Below are 25,577 nucleotides of genomic sequence, written 5' to 3'. Positions count from 1 at the left end.
TACACTTAACAAAAAAAAATAAAAAAAGGCAGACGAGATCTAGTAGTTGTTGCTTTCTTTTTCTTTTTCTTTTTTTGGTCCATCTCTCATAATGCAATAAAGCAGCTCTTTGTTGGTTATGATACTCGAGCCCCATCATGCTTTTAATTTGCTTTCATTTCATTTACCTAATGTGTAATCCCTATGGTACACGTCATTTGGAGAAAGCATCTGGTTGATCAGTCATCGCACAGGCATTTGGGCAGCAAAGATAATTCAGTTAGACCGCTCCATGAAGCACCCGGGCCTTGACACGGCTTCATCAGCCGACTGGAGAGCGGCAGATCGGGGCCCTTTTAGCGATTTTGGACACGTGCACGAATGTCCCTTGTTCTAACGCTTGATGTTTCTGATTGAAGGGTGAGGCATGCAAGCAGCAGGAGGGCTTAGCTTTATACCAGGGTGGGCCGCAGCCACCTCTCCTGTCGCGCAGACAGAGTTTGGAGACACAGTACCTCACTCACAGACTACAGGTACAGTCTAACGCATCATCACCACATTCAATGATCAACTGGTTTTTACTGATTACAGGCCTGTCTTATCAAGACTTAACGGCTGCTTTGCGTAACACTGAGTGATATCGTTTGGAAATTCAGGAATTTATCAGCTCCACCAGTTTTTAGACGGTTACCATGGTAAATATCCTGACCACAGTCATCAGTCCCAATCTCTCTTCTGCCCAGAAGGCCAACGTCTTGGCTAACAGTCCTGCTAGCTGCCAACTTTTCTGTAAGGAGACTCCTCGAAGCTTAGAGCAACAGCTGCAGGAACACAGGTAAATGACAGCTGGGATGTGTCCTCCTCACTTTTATTGTTTTATCACTACTTTTATGGTTTGATCTGTTTTGTTGGCTCATGCGTGGTGGCCTTTCACTGCTGGAACATGTAAATCAAATTGGAATTTGCAGATATATCCAGATCCTAAATTGCACTGAATTCACAGGAACTAAACCCGGAAAGAAAACAGTCAACTAGTTTAACAATCAACTTGAAGCTCCTTTTAATTTGATGATGTCACAACATTGCGTGTGATATATTTTAGGGGGGTAGCCCTAAGTCTTGCCCTATGTCTAAAATATATGATGACAATTAGCATTTTTCATATATTTCTCTACGCAGATAGTTAATACTGCTTTACCAGTTTCATCCACGCTTGTCACCATTTTTCCGTTGCTATTTTTCATGGATCAGTAGGAAGATGTTTTTCCACCCGATTCTTAAATCCGTGTTCTAAGCTCTGTTTGGTTAGTTGTTCCCGCAGAGTAAATATCGATGCAGGTAGCAATTCTGTTGTCTGGAACCAACAAGTTTCCCCCATGCAGGAAATTCAATGTTGGTTGTTACTTCTGTTGTTCTAAGCAGCTGCCACTGCCCTCCCTACAGACTGAACCAGAAGAGGATGTACCTGCAGCAGCAGTCTCAGGGCATGGGACTGCAGGCCTACTTCAACCAGATGCAGATAGCTGAAGGATCTTACCCGGCGGGCAGCTCTGCCCTGGACCCCGCGGCGTCTCAAAGTTCCCCTCAGGGCCCCCCCATGTCAGCCACGCACCAGCCTCAGCCCCAGCAGCAGGGCAGTCCTCAGGCCTCGCCTCCATTCAGCCACAGCTTAAGTCCTCTGATGGAGCCGGGCGAGAGCCTGGTTTATGATCCCTACATGAGCCATCACCACTATATCCAACACCTGCCTCCCGGCTCTCACCTGCACCACCAGCTCCACCACCCTCACCCTCACGACGCTGGTATCGGTAGCCTGGGCTTTAGCTACCCCGCGGGCTGCGAGCAGCAGGTGCTGGGGCCTTCCACCGAGGCTCTTCTACCAGAGCACTATGAGTTCTCGCTGCCCCCACCCGCTCCATTAGAGGCCAATGCTGGAGCCGTGGCTGGAGTCTTGTCTGGTTCGGGGCAGTCAGACGGTCTGGGCCTACCCGAGCTGCAAGACTCCCTCCTGGACAGTGAGATGATGGAGACTGTGGACTCACAGCACGGCTTTGTACTGGTCAACTAAAGTCAGCTGGGGGGGGTTAAAAGAAAGCAGTATTAAGCAATGAGAACCTACACGGCGTTAAGAACAGAGAGAACGGAGATGTAAGCGGAGGCCATAAGAGTAGCAACAGGGAAGGAAGTGTTAATTTCTGTTCAACTAATACAAACTTTATTTCTTAGTTGTGATGTTGATGAACCTCGACCATTCTACCAAAATCCTCCCTTAACCTACCTCCCTTTCTCCCTCTACTCCTCTGTTCTCGTTCTCATCAGCCTTGCGAGGCAGGGACGGGCCTGACATGCGGCGCGATGTGAGCTCGTCTGCGCCGACTCGGGGGCGAAGCAGCCGTTGTCACGTACGTTTGTGCCACTTGCGAGGACTTGCGGCGCGCAGCCCCGGAGGGGTGGGTGGTGCTGCGCGGCGCGGGAGCGCTGCTAGAGCGCGGCGCTTCGCCGAGAAATGGTTTTGGAAGTGGACTCATTTTAGGACTGACCGAGTGGCAACCAAAAGCACAACGGCTGGCAGTGCTTTTTTGTATTTCAAATAGGACACCGACGCCGACAATAGACTGGATCTCAAAACATTTTCGTGCATTTTTTATTTTTTTTTTTAAAGATTCCAGTAGAAAAAAAAAAAAATAACAAGTGAAAGTGGCCCTCATTTATCACGGTACCATGGATATCACCACGCATTCAAATGTTCGTCATGCAGCGATTATAGATGTTATTTACACACTAACGTGCACAGGCTAAACATGGTGGTCATGCATAGGACTCAACACTAGCATATACACTATTCCTTCACATAAGAGCTTTTGTCGTTTGCCTCAACAAATACCTTAAACATGCTACATTTATGCTTTTAACAGTGACACACAAGCTATTTTTAGTATGACTAATGAGAATATTATTGTAGGATATGACATACGAGTATTTTTTTTGTAAGCTGTAACTACTGATCCTGATTTATTCCTCACACTACTGAAATGCTTTCACCACCCTTTCCATACGATTGTGCACACTTACGCCAGGTTTATGCTCAGCTCAGTGAGGACATTACCAGTCGAAATGTGGGTCATGCGTTCGCCTGATAAATGAGGGCTGGTGTAATTAAAATTCAAATGCTAGGCTGAGGAGTTGCGGTGTTCGATATTATTCTGTTTTTTCGTGGCAATACTGAAGCAATATTAATCCTTAACGTGGAGGGGATCGTGAACGGAAGCCTCACCTGAACAGCCAGCTCCGATTGGTTGCCGGGGACCACTTTGAGTCGTCAGCAGTGACATCACTAGAGCTGATGATGTAACCAGGAGATAATCTCTCTCTTTCTTTCTCTCCCTGTCTCTCATTTGGCGGGGAGCGCAGCGATAAGCCTGGAGACAGCTGTGTCGACGGCACTGTGCAAACGTTTTAAGTTGAGGATGCATTCAAAAGGAATTCATTTAAAAAAAAAAAAAGAGTATATATACAAAAATCAAATCATCATGACCACCCGTTGCCTTCAAAACAGAACCAGTTTTCCTCCTCGGTACATTTGCACACAGCTTTTTCGAAGGTACTCGGCAGGTTTGTTGTTGGAAGCATCCCGGAGTTGCAGACTGACTCCATGATGCTGGGATCAGTGCTGCAGGCCGATCAGATTCCTCCCCGGTGGTTTTGAAAGATTGTGAAACATGCATTTCTTAAAACTTTTGCACAGTACCGTGTGTGTGTGTGTGTGTGTGTGTGTGTGTGTGTGCACGCGTGCGTATGATCATGTATGTTTTTTTTGCACAATTCAGATTTTCTGCATCCATCATTTGTTGTCATTACTGAGAAAGACAAACACTGTATCGAACGGCTTCATTCAAACAGACTAACAAACAAAAAGATCCCAGACTGTGCTCCTCCCTCAGTGCAGTTGTAGCGTTTCTTTTTTTTTTTTTTTTCTCCTCCGACTGATTCTGGTTTACATCCTCCGACGCTCCGGCCAAATCTCCGCGCCGTTTTAATGATGAATTATGTTTATCGTAAAGATTCCCCGCGTTCGATTTCACTAAAGAATGTCTCCTCTCTGACGTCGAGGCTGCTGTGAGACAAAGAGCAGCAGAACATCAGTCACCTGACACTGGATTTTGACTGTTTCTAGCCCAACACCACCACCAACACCACCACCACCACTCTCTGACTGACAGCGAGCCAGCAACAAGACCAGAGATCTTCTTTTCTTTTTATTTTCTTTCACAGCTCTTGGACTGTGTTCAATCTACTTGAAGCACACACACACACACAGACACACACAGATGTATCTGACAAAACAAACACTTTCATTTGGAGGATGAACGTCACAAGGTTGAGATTATTTCACTGCGACCATCTGCCAGACTGTGTGACCTTCAGTGGTCGTGAGTGAAACTGTAGCACCGTTCAGTCACGCCGGCCTGCAGTCACTCAGGGCACATATCTTAAAAGAGTTCACAACCAGATTGGGAGTCTCTGTAGTCAACGGTCTCTAGTGATGGCAACAAAATGTGGATCAAATGTGGTCGCGGCCCTGTGTGAGAGGGAAGAATCCACCCTGAAACGCTTTTAATAGCTGCAGCTAATGACCAGATAATCAACCCAGTTGTTCTGCTCACAATGGTTGATGTGTCCGATCCAAAAAAAACACAAGGCTCAATCACAATACTCGTTGAAATGCGCGGTGCTGGGAGCAGATCCCCAGAAAAGTTCACGCTAAAAAAAACAAAAAAAACAAATCACAAGTTGCTCCCACACTGTTTATTGGGCCGACGTTTCGGTCTGTCGGCCTCCATCGGAACTGATAAAATGATTAAACAGGGCTTAAATGTGAGCGTGGGAGCAACTTGTGATCCAAAAAAAAAGGCACATAGAAGACAGGAGACGTTTCTGTCGAACTACATTTTAGCTTTACATCATAGGATCGGTGTCGATGAGCAACCGCTGAGCCGTTTAACGTCAGCGCACATGGGCAGAGATGCTGAATAACTCCGGCAACAATGGCCTCAGCAGAGCAGAGCGTGCAGCAGCAACAAGACACGTTGCAAAACCGGTCCTGCGGCTGCATTAATAGTTCCGCCCTTACATTTACAAACTAGTCGGCAGGCTGGACGTGTTTATAAGGACGTACGCCCACATTTTTATTGACGGTAATGAGCTCACGCCCAGATTGTTGGTCATGCCGAAACTCTCCTACAAACAAAAGTCCAAATGACGCCGGCTGCGAGATGAAAAAACAATAACTCTGGCCTTTCTAAAAAGTGTTACGGGGTGGATTTCTCCTTGAACCTGTTGATGATAGTTTTATTTTCCTAATGGTAACGGCTAACGGCTACAGGACGATCTGTGGAAGTGGAATACTGGAGCACTTTGACAACAAGGAGGTGAAGAGATGTAGCGAGAGAGGAGGAGGTGATTGAGGTGGAGGTGGAGGAGGTTTGCACCTCCATGCCGTTTCCTGGCAGATGAAAGGAGCCGTAAATCTGTAGGAAGCACCTTTCTCCTCTCTCTTCCCCACCAATAATGGACACAAAGCAGATTTCTTTCAAAGAAAGACCAGACATAGTAAAACTTTATTTTGTTTGTTGATTTTAAATCCAAGAAAGAGAAACACTTCTCAGTTTATTATGACGAGTGTTCTTTGTACAGGTTAGGGGCTGTAGTGAATCTTCCGTGCGCGCTCGAGTTGCACTGAGGTGAATATTTTTTTTTGTGTGTGTGTGTTGAACGTGAATAGTGTTCAGTGTGCCTTTTACTTTTTTTTTTTTTTTTTTCGTATTTTCAATCTAAATTAAGATTTTTGAATAGTTCTGGTTGGACCCTTTTATTTCGACTTCTTCTTTCTGTTCTGTATATTTTTATTTTTCTCTGAAAGTAAGTAGAGCCAGGTTTTACAAAGGTACAAAACCAAAGTCCCTCAGAAGTTTCCCTGTACGACCCACCGTGTGGAGTTTTGGAGCTTCTTTGTCAGCTTCTCTACCGTGCTTCTTCTTCTTCTTTTTTTTTTTTTTGTTTTTGTTTTGTTTTGTTGTTGTTTCTTGTTGGTCAATCAGTGTATGCCATTTAAAAGTATTATAGCAATATTTCTCTAGTTGAAGACTAAAGTCATGAAGATTCTAGTGGATGTGTTTCCAAGTATCATAATTTCACCTCCTGCTGATAAAACAACAAAAAAAAAATCTATCAATAGAAATCCAGTTTTATATTTACCTTCATTGATGTTGACCACACATAAGCTAACTTGCTGTTGAGATTAAAAAGGTTTATTGAACAGAATATGGCCTTGTTTCTGTGTGTGTGTTGCTCCTTTTTCTGTGTCTCATCATCTTTCAAGTGTGTATTACTTTTACTGCCGCTACTGCTCATCCACACTATTGGAACCAGCGCAGCCGACACTTAAGTATATCCTACCGCTGCTATCTTCTCCTCGTAATCCAATTGTCCTGTGACTTCACACTACAGCCTGTCTGATGGGGCCCCGGGGTGCCGTGGCGTAGGCGTGGGTTAATGACCTGGAAAAATGAATCACACCGAGCGCTCCATATAAACTGTTGAGTCATGGCTCAACCTGAAATCATTTCAACCAGAACGAAAAAGCACCCGAGGTGGACGACCCAGCGGGAGCTGCAGCTCCGCTCCTGTTAGTCATTTAAATATTTATACTTTCTAATGTTAGACTTAAACTTTTGTTGCCTTAAATTCTGTCACAGTTTATTGAGCGCTGCGTATTTCCAGTGACAAATTCGAATTAAGACCTGCGACTGAAAGAGTCTTTAATAAACCGATCAGCCGCAGCGTTGAAACCACTGACAGGAGAAATAAATAACGCTGACCATCTTGTGATAATTCACTGTTCTGCTGGGAAACTTTTGGACCTGGGATTCATGTGGATGTTACGTAGACATGTACCACCCACCTAGACCAGACCAGACGCTCTTATGACACTGCAGCAGGATGCAGCCTGACACACACAAACACACAAAAAAAAACAGTTCAGGAACAACTCAAAAAACATGGGAAAACAGCACAAGATGTTAACCTGACCTCCAAATTAAATAGATCCCATATGATCAATGATGATATACCATGATCAATAATCTGTGGGAAGATCCAGGGAGGCCCCTCCCTTCAACTCATAGGACCCAAAAGCCCCCCACTAACAAAATCCTGTTTCCAGACACCCTCAGAAGACCCCATGTCCATTCACTGATGAGTCACAACTGTTTTGGAGGCACGAGGGAGACATACACGATATTAGGTCATAATGTTGTGACTGATTGGTGCATATTAAAGACTGGTGTTCTGGTTCAATAATACGCGAGAAGACACAAGAAGAATGTCTCATTCACCTGATGTTTTGAGTCTGTAGTCTCAGCCCTGAGGTGAAAGCCGGCCGGTCGTTTGTGGTAACGAGGCAGACGAGCCCTAATCATTTCAGCTTTGCTTTAGCGGTGCATGTTCCCAAACCACTGTGCAATTAATCAAGTTAACACTAACTAACTGGCATCACAATGAATACTAAGTACGGAAGTTGGGGGGGGGGGCTCCTTACCTGGGCTCCCAATCCAGCTCTGACCTTGTTTTAATGGAACTGTGTTATTATTACTGTATGAAGTTATGCAAATATTTCCCCGCCGACTTGTTCGGCGAGCAGCCACCTAATTTGAGGTTTTTAAGCTTGGGAAATATTTGTAACCTTTCAACGGCTATTAGTGTCTAAAAAGATGTGGAAATATCACAGTGAACCTTTCCCCCCAAAGAAAATACATGGCAAAAGTCATGTTACCAAAGAAATGATAAAAATAGCAATTAAGGAGACAGATAACTGACAATTTATACCAAAACTACCTGTTATAGTTTTTTGGGTTGAAGTAACAAGTCAAATTCATGAACCTCTGTTTGCTTTAGAAATTCAGTGCTTTTAAGGAAACAAACTCGTGCACCAGGTGGTACCGTTTTTAAAATCTATCCAGAAATAAACTGCAAAATAAAAAAAGTAAAAACAGTGATCAAAGACACAAATAACTGACAGAAATCCAGATCATGGTGCATCCAAAACCAGAGCTGAAACAAGATGGTTAACTTGAAAATGTTTCACCACTCGCACTCAGCGACTGGTAGGAAGTTTAGGCTTAGACACCTGCAGGAACATGTGTAGGTGGTTTGAAAACTCTCTTCAGGACAACAGTGTCCACGATTCTACCCGGAGAAGACGGATAGTTTGAACGAGGAGCAAAGGAAACTGGAACGGAGGAGGTTGGACGGAGAAGTCGGCCTCAGCGTCTGTCATCAGCAAAAAGTTTGGAGACAAACAACGTTAAATTGGCCAAACAGGACAATACGCTGAGGCCACTGTTACTGTCATATGGTTGAACTGATCATTTAAAGGCTGCATCTTTCTGTGATAAACCCCCACCGCACATGAGCACCGACTCCACACCGCAAACCGAGATCTCTGCTCTGATACCACGTCCATCTCCATGGCGACGCTCTGGCGATATTTACCAAACCAGGTGAGACTCAAACACCTTCCCTGACGGTGAAAGAGGGAGCCCGTCCTGAGCCAAGACCTGACTGGTGCATTGGCTCAGACGAGAGGAGAAGGACAAGAAGAAGAAGAAGGAGCACAGAGGAGCTTTTAGAGCCTCCAGAGAGTCGTTTGAGAGCAGAGGTTTTGCCTACTCTTGTGCAGAAAGGATCATGTCGAGAGAACACGACAATCCAATCAGCCCACTCAGACAGAGAACAACTAATCCCACTAATACACCACCAGAGGCAGGTGAGGAGAGGAGAGGAGTGGAGAGGGGGGGGGGTCATGTTCATGGAAACTAGGGTCTCACTACTTTTCCTGGGATCAGAGTGTGTACACACTGTTAGTGCCGCTGAGCCACACTGGTAAGTCTGAAACACGACTGAAACACACACTGATCGGGTTTCAGTCCACCCAGCTGTCGTTACACATCTGTGGCCTTTAATGCGGCCACAGTAGCTTTGTCCTCGGCGTAATCACACAAACGTAAAGCCTGTTTCGACACATCTTAATTATAACTTAAAAACGTGCAACCTCACAGCAGGTTTCCCTGAAACTGGGATTCAACACTGTTTTTTTTTGTGTTGTTGTGTTTTGTTTTATCCAGTTAAGTGCAGATATTTATAGTTGTGTGTGCATTCAATGCTACCGAGACCTCCGTCTGGCTGTCAGTCACAGATGCTCTCAGGGGTGGGCATAGGGGGGGCGGGGGGGGGGGGGGGGGGGGGGGTGGTTAGGAGAAGAGACGCCGGTAATCTTCCCTCCTTATTATTATTCTTTTTCCTTCTTTCTTTCTTTCTTTCTTCTGTGAAATATCACAATATCGGAGCCCCATTCAGTCGCCGGGACAAAGTATACTGTAATGACATCAATGGTTGCCACGACGACGGGAGGAGGGTGGATGACAACATCCTACTGCGTCCTTTAGAGAGGGAGATCACAGCGCTAGCATTAGAGATGCACCAAAAAGAAGACGAAGACGCTCGCAGATAAACGCAGAGAATAGAAGAACTGAAGCAAAACCTGCACAAAGATATATAAAAAATAATACAAAAAAAACATAAAAAAAAAAACCCAGAGGAGAGGAGCACACAGGCTGTGCAGTGAGGAGTGTGTAAAAGCAGCAGCTGCTCTGCAAGGGGGCGTGTGTGAGAATATTCCAACGATTGTCTTACATGAAATTAGCTCTTTACTGAAGGTCAAACTGCACTCAGAGGCATATGTCCCCCTCCTCTCCTCCCCGTCTCCTAGCCGCCGAATGCGCTCTGAACACATGCTGGCCGGCAGATGGACGGAGTCAGAAAATCCCAACACACACGACCCAGTAGTGCCTGGAAGAAGGAGAAAAAAAAATAAATCAGGTCCCGCAAAAGGCTCTGAGCTGGATGTTTTTACAGCCAAGCCAAGAGTCTCTCACACACACACACACACACACACACATGGCATGCTTTGAGGGATGTGTGATGGTAAGAGTTGCATGAGCTCAGGCCGCATCCCTTAAAGACTACAGAATAAGAAGTGAAGAAGAAGAGGAGGAGGCTGAAACGACAAGGTGACTTAAGAAAAAAGGAGTGGGCCAACGTTCCTCTTCTCCCTGACTGATGTTTGTCATTTGTCACCCTGGGAACGTGTGACCTAACTGTGTGTGTGTGTGTGTGTGTGTGTGTGTGTGTGTGTGGCTGCGTGGGGGCTTTGCTTGACTCCTTTCATTATAAATGACACAGTCCTGGGAGGCAGCTGCATTGACGTCAGGGCTCTCAGCTCAGTCAAGGGCTCTAGCTGCTGAATCCCCCCCCTCCACCACCACACACACACACACACGCACGCACACCACCCCATCCTCCCCAAATAACAGGATCTAAATAGGAAGAAATAGGCCGCTGCTGTTTCATTACTGCCTCGTGAACTTGAGTGGATTCAGGGGCCGGATTAGCCCTCGCCCTCGAGTAATCGCGTTTTAATGAAGGTTTCCGGTTGTAGGGGGAGAAAAAAAATAAAAATAAAAAAATTAAAAAATGGGGTTCAAAGTCATGTTCCTTCTCCATTTAGATCACCGGCTTACAAATGTATGTGAGGAAAAGCATTTTTTTTTTTTTTTTTGTTATCAGCCTCAAAGATTCCACGTTTCACACCATTTTCTTTGAAGATGCCACATTCTCCTCACACTCAGCCGCAGCAGAAGGTGCTGACAGCGACCCGCGCTTCAAAAGGTCCCGTACGCGCACAACGCGCACAGTCAGGAACCGGTGAAAACCGGGGAGTGGAGGGCTGGGAGGCCGCGGGGCTCCGAGGAGGGCTGGTGGGAGATCTAAAAACAGGAGGAGGCCTGAGATCCTTGTAAAGATCTGGTCCGCGTGATTCATCGCCCTAATCCCGTCCGCTGAGTGCTCACTTATAATTAACTAAAAGGAAAGATGTCTCGGATGCATACAGCAAAAATAAAAGCGATAATATTCATACATCTAACGAAAAAAGTGAAAAAAGTATAAGATGCAAACAGCTCGTTACACAAGGATTAATAAATAAAAAAAAGAGGTGCAAACTTGTTTTTCACGCACTGCAGAAAGACAAAAGGCCCATCCTCGGCCCAGCCCTTATTTCGCAGCGCTCCTCGCCCCAGAGGTAGTCAGGGGCGTCAGCTGCAGATCGTGCCCTGCTCCGCATGGTTCCCCGTGGCCAAAACAGCCCAGAGACAGACCCGCGCTTTCATCTCCTCAACAGCTGCCTGTCAGGTCAGAGCTGAGCAAACACAAGGCCGGGAGCATGTGAAATGAATCTGCGCGTCTTCTCCAGAGGCCTCCGAGCGGACGAGCCACACGTTGTTTGCTGTTAAGTGTCTGCCGTCCTTGGACTTGAGGTTTTACGCCGGGAAGGATAAAACGAGCTACGTTTCTGCCGGATGATCCAGCAGAAGACCGAAAAGATCTTCTGCAGAAAGCGCGTCACGTCCGTCTCGTAATCAGGGCGTCCAGGAAGGCTGCTGCAGACGCAGGAAGTGATTGCAGTAGAGGAGTGGTAGAAGTCCTCGAGGAAAAGACAACTGTGATTGGGGGAGAATTATTCCCCAGCAGTTTATCGTTATAATAAAGAACATTTGCAAGTGCCTCTTTAATTCCAGGGATGCTGTAATTTCAAGCATGTGCTCTTTACATGTTATTATTTTCTTAAATGAGCCTTGCCCCCCCTCGACCCGATCACAGTTTTGTCCCCCTTCCTTCCTTGTGCAGCTTTTGATAGACACTGACAGTCAGTGTTTTGGAGATGCTCTCACTCAGTCCTCTAGCCTCTATCACAATTTGGACTTGCCCATTTTGACTGTTTCTAACAACTTCGTCAAGTTTGAGGGCAAAATGTTAACATGCTGGCTAATATCAGCTATCAGCTAGTGGATCAGGCTTGTTGATCAGCTCGGGATCTGGTGAATTTAGAGGCTGGGTGCTGTTTTTTGAGTTGTTCCTAAACTGTTTGTGTGTGCGTCTGAGTCAGTCTCATTGCTATGGGGTGGGGGTGTCTGGTCTGGTGTAGGTGGGTGGTACATGTCTGAGTAACATCCTCATGAACATCAGGTTCAGAAGTTTCCCAGCTGAACATTTAATCGTCACAAGATGATCAATTTTATTTATTTATTTATTTATTTACTTCTCCTGTCAGTAGTTTTAATGTTATGTCTGATCGGTGTGTGTGTGATAAAACGTTACCACTGTACATCTTTTAGTCAATAATGCCTATGGAGGTGAGATCAAAAGACAAAAATCATATCTTTAATATCCGACAAACATAAACCTCCATTCATCTGTTTTCTAGTGACCAGTTTCCCTGATGCTGATCCATTCATGCTGTTAAATCACTGGTTTGGGATCAGTGGTAAATGGTGGTTCACCGTGCGGTGATGGCCGGGGTTAACAGGGACGTAGTCATAGATGTCATCGAGCGCCGTGGGGTTGATTTTGTGTGACACAAAATGTCTCCGACGGGTCGTAGCGCGATCCAAACGTGAGCAGAATAATTGGTTTTTCCTCTTTATCAGCTGAAACACACCCCATAATGAACCCAAACGATGTGTTAACAGACTCCTGCTCTGATAAGAATTAAGTCTGGCTAAAGCAGGCTAATGATCTCCTACTGAATACCTCACTGTGTGGCAGATTTGTTATTCTGGATCCAACAAAGTGACTGTTGTAGCGGCGCGATTGCCGCTCCTCTCGTCACCCTGTAGTAAATTCGCAGCAATTACAGTGACTCGATGTATTAAGTGTTATAAAAGTAGGCTGCAAAGGCTGTTCCTCTGTGTTACTTTATTCAGATCAAGATACAGTAGTACAGCATCCCAATTGTGGAGAGAATTCAAAATAAAAACAAAAGCACAGTCTTCGTGATACAGGACAATCAACAATCAAGGTTTATTCAACAGAACAGAATGAGGGGGAGGGGGGAGGAGGGGAAGGGAACAGCAGGAGTAGTTCAGGGAAAAGACAAAAGTTTCTTTTATCAACACAAATGAAACATTTATTCAACCCGCCCAAAAACCCCCCACAGCTCCCACCCCGTAATAAAACATTATGCAGCCTTACGCACACGCTCCACGTCCCCCGTCCCACTTCCTTTGAAACCATCCACTTGTTCTCCATCGCGCAGAGGTTTTCAAGCCAAGATCCAAAGGAGGTGGTCCTAATCGCTCGCTGACCTTATGCTTTTAAACCTCGTGTTCAGTGGAGGACTTAACGCGGATTTACAGGAAAACTGGGCGGCTCTCGTGCACAAGGAGTGCCGAGGCTTTGTGTTAGCCCTGAAAGCTGCAGTCAGTTTAGTTTTACCATCCCATTAACGTCAAGCGAATAAACTGTTCCTCACAGAAAAGAACGGCGTTGTGCCTCCACGGGAACAGGACAGGTGAAGAGTGTTTACCCAGACGCACTAAAAGAAAACGCGGCCGCTTATCAAAGTCATTGGCACGAAGATTAAGAGCAATGCCGAGAACATAATGCAGAAAATTACAACTGACTACTACTTCCCACCCCTTCACATCAACGAAATCACTAAGGATTTAGAGGAGGGTTAATTAGGAGCAACACTTTACAACTGAGCTGGTCCCTATTACATTGGGCCGAGGTAATTTGTTTGTTTGACCAATTCGTCTGTGTTGCTGCAGAGAACAAACCATGCGGTGGGAGCACGGTAGTCTGGTAGAGAGCTGGGAACGTACGCTATTTGAAATTGATTAAGTACATCATTGAGTTCATGAGGTTACATGCACTACTGGATTATTTCCTTGTCGGAGCTTTTTTTTTTTTTTACATTACAATCCTGTGAAGCTTTTAGGAGACAACAGGTTTGGTCTGATGGAATAAAAACACGACTAGACGTGCACGGAACTTTAAATCGCTTCTGCAGAGCCACACCAGTGTCTCTGGGAAAAGACGGCTATCAAAGGGGCTGATTTAGAAGGAAGCTCAGCAAAATAAACAGCTTGTTGCACCATCTGCCGCTAAAAAGTTTCCATCTAGCGCTGGGAGAAAACGTGCAGCAGCAGCAGCAGCAGCACAGAGAGTTGGCGCGGCCCTAAGTAGCGAACATACATGTGGTAACGCTGCGACGACTGCGGCTAAAAGTACAACAGAGACCGAGAAGAGGGAGGAATGTGAGAGGGGTTCTGTTTAGCAATGCTTAGCGACTACAGTAGCACATTAGTCAGCATGCACCACTTAATTCAGTTTCATCACACTTTGCTATTGTAAAAGCAATCATTTACAGCAAAGAGGAAGATTAACAAAGAAGCATGTGTGCCATGCCTGGACGTGGATGAACTACCATCAGACAGTAAAAAATGAGAAAGAGAAAAAAGGGATAAAACAGTTGTTAACAGCTTTCTCTATACATTAACCAGTTGTTCCTGAACATCAATAAATATCTTGTAAAAGTGTTGCGTTTTTTTTTTTTGTCTTGGGTGGGTGTCTTGTTTAAGTTTTGATGAGTTGGTTATACTAGGGCCAGAACTGTAAAAGAAACAAAAAGGGAAAGGGGGAAAAAAGATGATTTGTGATTATGTATTTTAAATACAATTGATAAGTCAAAATGCAGCAATAAGAGATAAATGCTCACCACTCAAAGCCTCCTGGGCAAAGTACTTGACGTCCATGTCTGAGTCTGCAGACAGCTTCTCCAGCACTGGCTTCACTTCTGCTTGAAGGGCACTGAGGGACAGAGGACGAAACTTATTGATCAATTTGTCAAAACTGGCTCCTTCTAGTTTTTAGAGTGATGCAGCACTTTTGTTTCCGGGGAGAAACCTGATGATCGAACGACAGATTACATACTTGCAGTCGAGGACGGGTCCGATCTTTTGAAGGGACTTGGCGACGTTGAAGCGTACGTTAGCCACCTGGTCGTTGGACATCTTCACGACCACCGGCAGCATCTGCTTTGTGGTGATCTCCTGGCCACACACCTCTGACAGAGCCTGAGACACAATGCACAACATTTACAGATCAAACAAACTCCAAAAGGGCCCAAATGTGCATGGAAGCGTATGAGAAGTGATGCCGTCCACTCACGTTGATGCAGAACAGAGTGGTCATCCTGTGGAGGTAATTGGGGTCGTTGGCCATGCCCAGCACTTTGGGCACGATGGTGTTCTGGGCCCACTCGGCGCCAAACTTTTCCACCAGCTTCATTAGGTTGCAGGTGGCTGCTTCACGGATCGCGTACACTGCAAAAACACAAAGACGACATTCAGTGTGAAGGGTGTGAAGGGTTTTGAGGTTTCGGTAGACGGAGTCGTTGAGATCTGTTAGACTAATGTCGCGTTGCGACGTTCGAAATCGTATTTTGGATCTCATTTCATCTATTGCATGTTCGACCATCCCGGACAAAGTGTTTCAGAGTTTTATAACGACTGAGGACCTAATTTTGTCAACACAGGACGTGCAACATGAGATGCTCATTAACGGAGCAGCTGTTAAGTAGGATTAGTGTGTAGATGGTGTCTACACAACACAAGATACTTCAGGAACAATTGACATCACATCATTGTAGTTACAACCACAAGACTTTCTTTATCGTGAGAAGGTCTGACTAAAAAAAAGACCGACATGATAAACACAGCCTTTTCACTGTTAATTATCAACAATGAAACACAGCACAAGTTCGTGTTTGACAAAAAATGAGCTCACTACATTTGTAGGCTGTGAGCAACGGTAAAATGACACAAACGTAACTCTTTTTAGTCAGCGAGGAAAAAGATTCTGGGCTGATTTCTGTGGTCCTGTCTTTCTTTGAAAGGCTTACGTAAGGGTGGCACGGCCCTAACCCCAGCCATACACACAGAAACTCACACCAGCAGCATTCCAATGATGTAACCCAGCTGGCCCTTTGTCCTCAACAGGGAGCGTGTGTCTCTAATTGGAAAACTCAATGTCAAGAGAACAGCGCATACTCAGAGAAAAAAAATGTATGCAAAAGACAATACCATATGTTGTAAACTGACGCCGGGTGCACGGTTTGTTCTGCATGTACACAGCTCCCCCAGCGTAAGAGTATCACAGAGTAGTTTAAACTGACGAGGAGGAAGAGAAGAGATTCCAAGGCAAACCTGGCCAGATATGAACTCAAACACTGTGACCCAACTGGAATTCTACGACAGAATAAATCCAGAGCTCAAACCATACGATGGTGTATAGAGGAACAAGGCTCAAGGGATCAGCTGAAAGATGACACAGTAACGTTACTCCTCCATGGAGACAAAACCTCTAATGACAACTTATCAAAATCGCTGTACTGAAGGATGTTGTGCCTTCTACTCACAGCTGTAGTATTACATTACTATAGTATTCTGGATAGTTCTGCAGCAGAGAGCTGAAAACTGGCACATCTCACCCCCGTTCCTCAGCTTTCAATTGTACTACTTGTACCCTATATGATCAACAGTCTACTACCTTTAAGTGGAGGGTCTCTGTGCTGGTAGTCACACAGTATGACACCTTCAGGCTCAGGTGAGTGAGAGCAGTGACATTTCAACTGACGCTAGCAGATACATTAACAGCATTTGAAAGTCAACCCCAATGGTTCTGACAGCTAATGCATCTTGAAGTATGAAACAGAAGTGAGCAGATACAGCTTGTGCATCATGAAGGATGAAATGATGGCAACATATTTGGGGGTGCTTCCACAGATGGTTTGGGAATTTAGTGACTTGTGGGAGCTTATGACGTAACCGCTCAACTAAAAATATCTGAAGCTAGAATATAAAGACAATATCTGGGGGATGAATCTGTATTCATAAGATAAAAAAAATGGTTCAAAGAAATGTGTCCATGTCAGCATCGACGCCTGCTGCATTGCATCACAATGAAGGTGAATTTCATGAGCTTGAGACAGGTCTGGTTGAGGTGAGACAGGTATGGTTGAGGTATGACAGGTATGGTTGAGGTTGAGACAGGTATGAAGTTGTCGTGTGACATAACAGTGGCTTACCGTGGTCAATAAGCCAGGCCATACAAAGGGTGTTGAGCTTCTCGTCAAAAAATTCCACTCCCTGAGGACGCAAAGCAAAATTAGAACAATTTCCTTGATGTGTGTACTTGAAACAAGCCCGGCTGTATTTTTGTCTCAACACAGCGGTTATTACACATGGCAATAATCAGGATGTCATTCAAAACATACTTCATACTGGTTTCAGCAATCTTTCCTAGCCTCCGTGACTCACCAGCTGTCCTGCCAACAAAGGCATGTACTCTATGATGGCGAGACGGACCCTCCACTTTGCATCCTCTGCCAGCTCGACAATGGCTGGCAGCAGAGACTGGGAGAGCTGCCTTATGCCAATCACCTCGTTCACACAGTCTAGGTTGGAGATGATGTTGAGACGCACCTCGGGGCACTGAGACAGGAAGAATCAACAGGAATGAGTCATGGTTACGGCAGCACCTTTTCCAAGTATTAAACAAATTATATTAATCTCATAATACCTACACGACACATCTGAAGTAAAAAAATTAAACCTGATCTAGTTTACACTTGAATTACAAAGGACGCAAATAAGTTCAACACTGAGTGTGAAGTTGTTTGGATGAGTTGGGGTGGTAACTGTCCTTTAACAAAGGTACTTTGTCTGTTGTGTGTTGTTTATAACTTCTAACATGAATGACAAAGCACCCACTGCAGATAATTGTTATCCATAGCGCTTGTGACAATAGGAAAACTGAATGGCGTTATTATTATTATTTAGAATGGGGTGGGGCTGTCTGCAACAGCTCCTTCAACTAGTCTGTGTCTAGGCTCGGTCTCAATCCACCATCCTCGTGCCCTCTACCATTTCTCTGTCAACCACAACCTCGTGCCCCTTCTCTCCAAAGTGCAATTTCTTGGCTCCAGTCAGGAGAAGCTACTCAAGACAATCTAAACAACCTAGTGTTTTTGTCCTGAATAATGTAACCCAGGCTTATTTCATCTCTGCGATGGACTGCTGCACACCACGTTTCACCCTACGTCAACAGGGACAGGCCCCAGCCTCTCCTCCCGTGGCCCATTACAGGATAAAGTGGGTATAGCTTGCAGATGGATGGATGGATGTAAGGTTTATATCAAAAGGTCCAACATGGAGATCTGCTTCAGTTCTTATTTGAAGATGATATTCACAACCTGTCCTCTGCTCGTGGGGTAAACTTGAAACTGAACTTGACCTACTACACAAACTTTTCATCTGCATGCTCCACAGTCCTTAAGTGGGAAGAACGTAAGAATGTAGAAACCAAATAAGGCACAGTGTTAGAATAGAGCCTCTGAATAACATTCACAATGAATCTTCTGCATCTTTCTCTCCATAAAAGTATTTTCAAACAGATACGCTGTGAATGGAGTCAAGTCAAAGTGGTCAGATTTGAGAGTTATCCAATTAGACAATCTTGGTCTTGTATTTATGTGGCGAGGAAAATGGGCCATCTTTAAATAGGACTAAAGCAAAGCAGTGGAACAACTGACAGGAACGTTTATAAACCTTGTGTTTAATCTACCAAACCTGTGTCTGATGTGAATATGGAAATTTGTGCAATAGCAATGTATTTATTAGAGAACAGTTAAGTTTAAGACGTATCCAATACATTAGGGGAACAACGTAGATGAACATTTCTACAACAGTTCCCTGAACAAATACTTTAAAAGTGTGTCTTATGCTGACAATCACAAACATATCCGAAATAAAATCAACAGATGATTATTACAAAACACTTCTTCATGCTACACAGTCGGCTAAAACCTTATTCAACTTACATTAAACAGCAAATACCTACATTTGCTCATTAGTATTGTAAAGAAAAATAATCCAAATTCATCAAGCAGCAACGCATCAGGTTAAACCTTGACCAACATCTCTTTAAGCTTCTCATCAGGCACAGAAAATCACTCTTCCAATTGTAATGTCTAAGCTTGACTGCCAACAAAATAGATCATCCTCCTGCGCAGCCAAGTGGCAGCCATGTATATCTGGTGGCTGTGGCCAAAATTACTTTGTCTGGTCTCAGACATGTTGATCTCAGAAGACCAGAGAAGTTGGTCAAACACTGCCACTTTATAAGAAGCTTTTATTGTTGTAATATTTCTATACTAAAACTGGCTTCAAGGATTTTCAAAGCCAGTTGTGGACTATATAAAAGAGAATTGTTGAACCCATGTTAAAAATAAATAAATAAATATGCATTTCCTTTACCTCGTCCTTGAGCTGAGCCAGGAAGAGAGGCAGTAAGTGCTCTATTGTGTTGTCCTTGCCCAGAATGGTTGAAAGGCCCATAATGACTGAGGCCAGGGCTGACTTCACGTGCTGGTTGGTGTCTGAAACAAGTTCCTGGTAAGGCACGGGACACACAGGAGACAGGGAGATCAGTACAAACAAACAGTTGAGACAGAGCACATAAATCAACATCAAGACTATTGCTATAGATCATATTCAGAGCACAGTACAGAAAGGCAGACTATAATCGACTCAAATGCAAATGCACAGTTAAGTGAACTTAATACCAGTGCAGACCACTTAAAATATGATGTTGACAAACAGAAATGGTCGTGACATAAACTAGGGGCAAAGAAATTACCAATTACCTACATACCTATCTCTCATTTTCACTGATTATTGTAAATTGTGTACAACGAATTGTCGTACTTAATGTTTGATAATTCAAATACATTAGCAACATGCTAATCATCTACCCATCAGTGAGGCTATGCTATGTCTAGGCCATATGCTCTTTTTTCTTTTTAAATCATCTGATAACATTTGTACAGTGTGTTGCTACTCGTATAGCTTTGTTCCGATGCCTATCATTTACCAGGATAAGAAGAATGACTCAGACAAAGCTCCACAGCTCTCACAAACAATGTCCTACAGATTCAAGAGTTACACTGCAGATGTACCTGTATCTCCACTACCATTAGGAAATCGACTAAAATCCACTGGCTGAGTGTTGAAAAAGCTGCAACTAAACTTACAATCTACAACACAACAGTGCCACCTGGTGGTCCAAAGTTTGACAAACACTGGCATACAGGCAAAATGTCGAAACCTCTCTATTTTGAAACAGCCCTGCAAAACATAGCCCATAATGGCTATTTGTAGCTGAACCTGCAATAAAGGACATCTGTAAGCGTCCAAAGGTCTGTCCTAAGGTGATACTGGTCCGTATTTTTAACCATGAGGAAACTACTTTGGGTATGAATAGGTCTTAAGGCCCATCATCAACAGAAAATTTTGGAAATTTTTAAATTTTTACAGTTTGTTTTATTATTCAACTTGTTGTTACAATTTTCCATCTTTTAATCGGGTTGCATCGATCTACCATCAACTGCTGACATTTGGGGAGGATCTAGAGGGTGTCAGATTGCCACTTGTATAATCATAATAAGTCCATGTGCACAGATTCTAACAAGATCTGTTCAGGACGCTGCAAGCAGGAAACAAAATATGGGACAAAAACTGCTCCTCGCATGGGCAATGACTCATATGTGTGGGTGTAACAACATTAAAGGAGACTAATCATAAAAAGGCTGTGGTTGGCTTAGCTCAAGTCGATTACTCCCCAAACAGAGTCAACCTGTGACAGCATGTACGCCTTCCAGCGTTCACAAAGCAGAAACTGGAACATGGTGGCAGCTTAGTTTACTGTTTGTAAAACACAAATACCATTCTCTGCCTCTGCCTATATGATGTTTCTCACTCGCAGGTACCTGCAAAGCTCTTTGTTATTGAATTTGTGTGCAAGGACAAATCTGATGCCACACATAAGAGAAAGCAGCGTGCGGTTTCTAAACAAACCCCACATATATTTTAACATATCAGTTTGCAAACCCTGTCTTCTTTCAACAGATCAGCCTGTTTCCTCTTTGTTCTACTTTTCTTACACACTCAATTTCACACACTGTTGGGACATTTCTGTTGCCTGCATTCACGATCAGCAAGCAAATTGTTAAACTAAATATTATCAGCAGAATAAGTGCCTGAAACAAAAGCAGCCATTGGTGGATGCCAGAGCACCACATATCTGCGTCAATGCTTTGGGGAAGACTATAAAAAGATATGCCTCAGTTCCTTTTACATGCTTAACAAGTGTCTTTTGTTCAAATGAGAAGCAAAGCGGCTCAGAAATGTCACAAGTGTGGAAGTCAAAGAAGTTTTTTTTTTATTTTACCTTGACGCAGGGTAGGATGTGAGTCATGATGATTTGCTCACGATTATCCTCTGGGAGGTTCTCGCAGAATTCTAACAAACAAGAAACGAGCAATATTATATACACACATATATATGTAAGTAGAAAAGACTGGGTAAGAAGTTGAAATAACTTGAATCCATGTGATAAATAGATTTAAGTCCCAATTACCTTTGACTTTGTTGGCTGCAGCAGCACGGACCTCAGCTTCACAGTCCTTCAAGAGATTCTGGAAAGCTGGTACCAGATCGTTCTTTGTGATCTCTGGCCCCACGGCTTTCTGGAGCTACATGTAGAGAGAATTCAATATGGTTCAGTATCCAAATAAGCACACATGGGAAATACCAATTCAAAAAGAGAGTATAGGTTAAATCAAATCAAAAATAAAAGGGAGTTAATGAAGGAACAGGTGAAGTGAACATCTTATGATTTACAATTTAAGATGACCAATTCCTTTTTTTTTGTTGTTGGTTACATGACAAGCTTCTACTAAATAATTTTTCCCCCATCAGGAGAATAGATTATTGCTTCATCAAATAGGCATTCACAGTCTTACAGATCAGACTGCTCAAGTACTACAAAAGCCCAGCAAGACATTCTGAGAAAAGTTGTCCTTAGACTATGCACAACGCAAAGAATTTGCAAAAAAATATTGCATGTCAAACTCTGCAAGATAACCCCATTAAAGTCTAGATCTCAGTCAGTGTATATGTGTGACGTAGTGGTACAGTGAAAAGTGTCTACCACAACTGTATGATGTGGAACATTTGAGCAAAATATAATTTGCTCATGTGGCCGTTTTATTTAACTTGTGACATATGACAACCCGATGCCACAAATTAAGAGTAAGCAGTACACAGTTTGCAAACGGCACGTGATTAACCAAAGTTAATTTCATTGATGAAAATCGAGCAAGAGTTGCAATTTAAAAAAAAAAAAAAAAAAAAAAAAAAAAAAAAAAAACAGCTTTCTGATTCTACTTAGTCATTTTATTTTTACTTTACTGCCATGAGTGACACTTGCTTTTTTGTGTTAACACTTTAGTCCTATATTCTTGATACTGTCTGAACTCAGTCACCAAATTAGGTGTGATTGTCCTCACCCCTGTGGGTTCCCTGAACTCAGATCTTAGGTGAGCAACAAGAAGCTTTCACCTTTTAGCAAAGAGAAGATTAAAACATCTAAAGAAAGTAAAATGACCAAAAAATACATTTGTAGGGAGGCAGACTTAAATGACTCCAATGTAACACTGATCCTGTAGCATCCATTTTTTGTAAGCTGACAGCAACTGCATAGGCCTGTGGCTACATATACGGATATATAAAGCTTATACAAGTGATAAGACAAAGGAAGGTCTGATGTTCTCGCAATCACTTAGTTGAGGAGGAGGCCGTTTCCCCTCAGTTAAAAATAACGCAATAAGATGCATTTGGTCTTTGCAAATGAAAAAACAAAAGTGATTATTTGCAGAGTTAAATGTGAGATTGGATCAAAACACATATAGAGGTGACAGCCACAGCTGCTCTGTCATGTAGGCATAAAAAAATGTTACTACCAAAAGTCAACAATAGGATACGAGACTTTCTGAACGATAAAATGTGTAAGACTATCAAAGAGGCACTGAGGGCATAAGGAGATTTTTCTGCTCCAGCTGGGTTAAGATACATTGACATCTTGCAAACTAGTAGCCAATATTTCCAGGCTTCAGATGGTTTTATTAGGGTTACAAACATTGTGCAAGAAATACACTTCACAGCAAATACCATTTGTTTAATGTGTTACGTCATTTGCAGTAACAGAGATCATTTGCAGTTTGTCAAGACATAGACTTTGACTCTGGTACACCAGTCAGTGCTGTTTTTAATACAAGTTATTGATATTTCCTACATGCAGTATGCATTGGATAACATGAAATGCCAGTCTCATACTTCCATCTTTAATCCTGGTTTGATATTATTGGAAATAAATGGTTGAAAGAAGTCGAAAGCTAGAAGGCAGCTTTAAATGGGCCACCTCATCTGTCATATCGAGATTATAGCAGGGGGAAAAAGGGAGACTTTGTGCTTACCTCGGAGAACTTGTCAGCCACCATATAACGGACCCTCCAGGATTTGTCTTCCGCAGCCTGGCGCAAGGTTGGCATCACTAGGGTCTCCAGGTCCTCCTGAGGCAGCAAAGTGGCAATGCTGACACATGCCTCGACTGCAAGCAGCCGCACTGAGTCCTGATGGAGAAAGTTAACAGGGTCAGTTGGGCAATGTTTTGGTTTAAGAACCAAACACACTCATCCTGCATAAAACACCACAACAGAAGTATAAATTTAGAAGAGGGTGAGTGTGTGTACCTGCTCATCAGAGGCCAGAGCAGTGAAGAGGGAAATTATGTCACTTTTTACATAATCCAGCTCCAGTACTTTGGCAAACTCGCCCAGTTTGGATGCTGCAGCGCGACGCACCATAGGAGTGTCATCGGAGCACAAGGTGCGGAAATGCCTAGAGATAAGCACAAAAATCAGAACCAAATCTCTCACATATCCGCAATACTGCAAAACTCGTTTCATATAATTAAGAAGCCCACTTACTGGCGGATCTCAGCCTTGACAGTGCTGGACACACGAGGATAACACACACTAAAGAGGCCGCAGGCAGATGTGCGAGAAGTGAACCAGTCACCACTGGCCAGCCGCTTGACTAAAGGCTCAAAATGGACCTCCAGATCAACTGGAGAGTGCTCTTGAGAGATCTTACGCAGGGATTCCACGGCTTTGTCTCTCACTACCGTCTCTTCCACTGTTGCAAGACTCTCCAGAGGAGGCTGTGTATCAAGGAGGAATAAGGTTAGGTCTATCTATCAAAACCTATTGAACGTACAAGGGTCATAACTCTGTATTAAACAGCATCACCAGTTGTTACAATAAATATGGTGGTGTATGTTGCCTATCTAGACATTTGTAATGAATCCTAAAGTTTTCTGTTTTACTTAAGCAAAACAATGGCTCCTAGTAAGTGTAAAAATGAACTCTGTCATGACTTTGATGCCACTAAACTCACCAGGAGACAGTGGACATACTCCGGCCCTCCCACCAACATAGTGAAATTGCCGAGCTGCTCAGCCAGAGCCAAGAGGACCTCATCTTCATCATAGATGGTGTCTAAAGGATGACAGAAAGACTTGTTACACATGACATCACCTGTCATGGCAGGTTATTGCAACCACTTTAATGAGCTCAAAGTACCACACATCAGCAGTTCTGTATTTAAATGGGCTTGTTTACCTGTAAGGAAAGGAAGGAGTTCAGTGCGAGTCCTCTCTACACCCAGGGCCAGAGCAATGGTGGATAGCTTCTTGATGCTGTTCAAACGTAACTGTACACAAAACAGACATATTAGTATTGAGTTCACAATAAGGGGTAATTACATTTCATAACTTCAGTCGAAAAATAAGCCTGGTCGCATCCCGCCTCCCGTAAAATTTACAAGAAACTCGAATTTACCAGAAACAAACAGAGAGTACCATCTCTAATCTTTGGGGTTGCGGTACGCCCCAAATAGATATCTGAAGATAATGGGTGTTTCAACTTGATATGAACTTCGGTGTCTGAATCGAAATGTTAGTCTTAGATTGTCTTACAAGGAAGAAACACGTTAACAACAGTGAGCTACACACGTAGAGGCCTTGGACGTCCTGCTGTTGTGATTGCTTTAGCATCCTGCTAGATGCCAAACCAATGACCTGGTTAGCTTGTCTTACACTTTTCGATTTAAAATACGATGCACGTCTATATAAGCACCAAACGACCGAGGGCGATTTCAACCGCTGCCCAAAACGACAAATTAACACCGTAAACCCGAGTAACAAACAAGACTGGAAAGACAGGGTGCGCCCGGCAGAACATTCCTGACAGGCCTTGGTTTGAGCCTTACCTAGCATATTTGCTAAAGAGCTAGCAACGAGACGCCCATCAAGAAAACATACCAAACTGCTTTAGCCTTACAACACGACATGAACGCAAATTAATGTCGAAACAAGTGTTAGTACCTGAACGTCCTCATTTCGCAGTTCATCAATGAGAACGGCGATAGGGTAGAGAGAGTCGTCTCCATCGGCTCCAGCCATTTTGGATACTGTAGCGGTTACCGAATGGCGCTGCTGTGTCGCACTACGGGGTTTCTGCCAGAGAACAACGGCTGCAGGGCCCTCCCTCCTGCTACGCTGCGGCGCTGCCTTCAAAACAAAACCACTGGCCAATCCCATTTAAGAGGCGGCGCCATTTAAATACAACAACACTTAATTAAATAGTAAAAACAGACAATTTTGATTTTAAAATGTTGGCT

At 43.8% G+C, this 25,577-nt stretch overlaps 2 protein-coding genes across 9 annotated transcripts in view; one reads left to right on the top strand and one right to left on the bottom strand.

Moving 5' to 3' along the window:
* Window positions 1-6,300, top strand: part of sik2b (salt-inducible kinase 2b) — a 43,295-nt gene extending 36,995 nt beyond the window's left edge. For 2 of the 8 annotated variants that reach the window (XM_047593255.1, XM_047593261.1), the window contains 3 exons: window positions 399-512; window positions 723-814; window positions 1,399-6,300. In XM_047593255.1, the coding sequence (XP_047449211.1) occupies window positions 399-512; window positions 723-814; window positions 1,399-2,047 (855 nt within the window). In that variant the 3' untranslated portion in view covers window positions 2,048-6,300. Of the gene's footprint in view, window positions 1-398; window positions 513-635; window positions 815-1,398 lie in introns of those variants that run through there. The other 6 variants (XM_047593260.1, XM_047593258.1, XM_047593256.1 and 3 more) reach the window with 6 other exon arrangements.
* A 6,532-nt stretch (window positions 6,301-12,832) lies between these two features.
* On the bottom strand, window positions 12,833-25,444 carry ppp2r1bb (protein phosphatase 2, regulatory subunit A, beta b). The gene is made up of 15 exons (XM_047593670.1): window positions 25,282-25,444; window positions 24,518-24,608; window positions 24,294-24,394; window positions 23,825-24,057; window positions 23,588-23,735; window positions 23,312-23,467; window positions 21,415-21,529; window positions 21,226-21,296; window positions 19,254-19,388; window positions 17,256-17,429; window positions 17,024-17,084; window positions 15,106-15,260; window positions 14,869-15,011; window positions 14,654-14,745; window positions 12,833-14,547 (listed from the first exon to the last, which is right to left on the bottom strand). Exons 1-15 carry the CDS (start codon window positions 25,357-25,359, stop codon window positions 14,531-14,533), a joined length of 1,770 nt encoding a protein of 589 aa, XP_047449626.1. The 5' UTR covers window positions 25,360-25,444; the 3' UTR covers window positions 12,833-14,530.
* Window positions 25,445-25,577: the final 133 nt, after the last annotated feature.

The sequence above is a fragment of the Mugil cephalus genome, chromosome 9 (genome assembly GCF_022458985.1).
Source record: "Mugil cephalus isolate CIBA_MC_2020 chromosome 9, CIBA_Mcephalus_1.1, whole genome shotgun sequence".
Lineage (NCBI taxonomy): Eukaryota > Metazoa > Chordata > Actinopteri > Mugiliformes > Mugilidae > Mugil > Mugil cephalus.
Note: the sequence above shows the minus strand (reverse complement) of the source record. Positions and strands in the feature narration are given on the sequence as shown.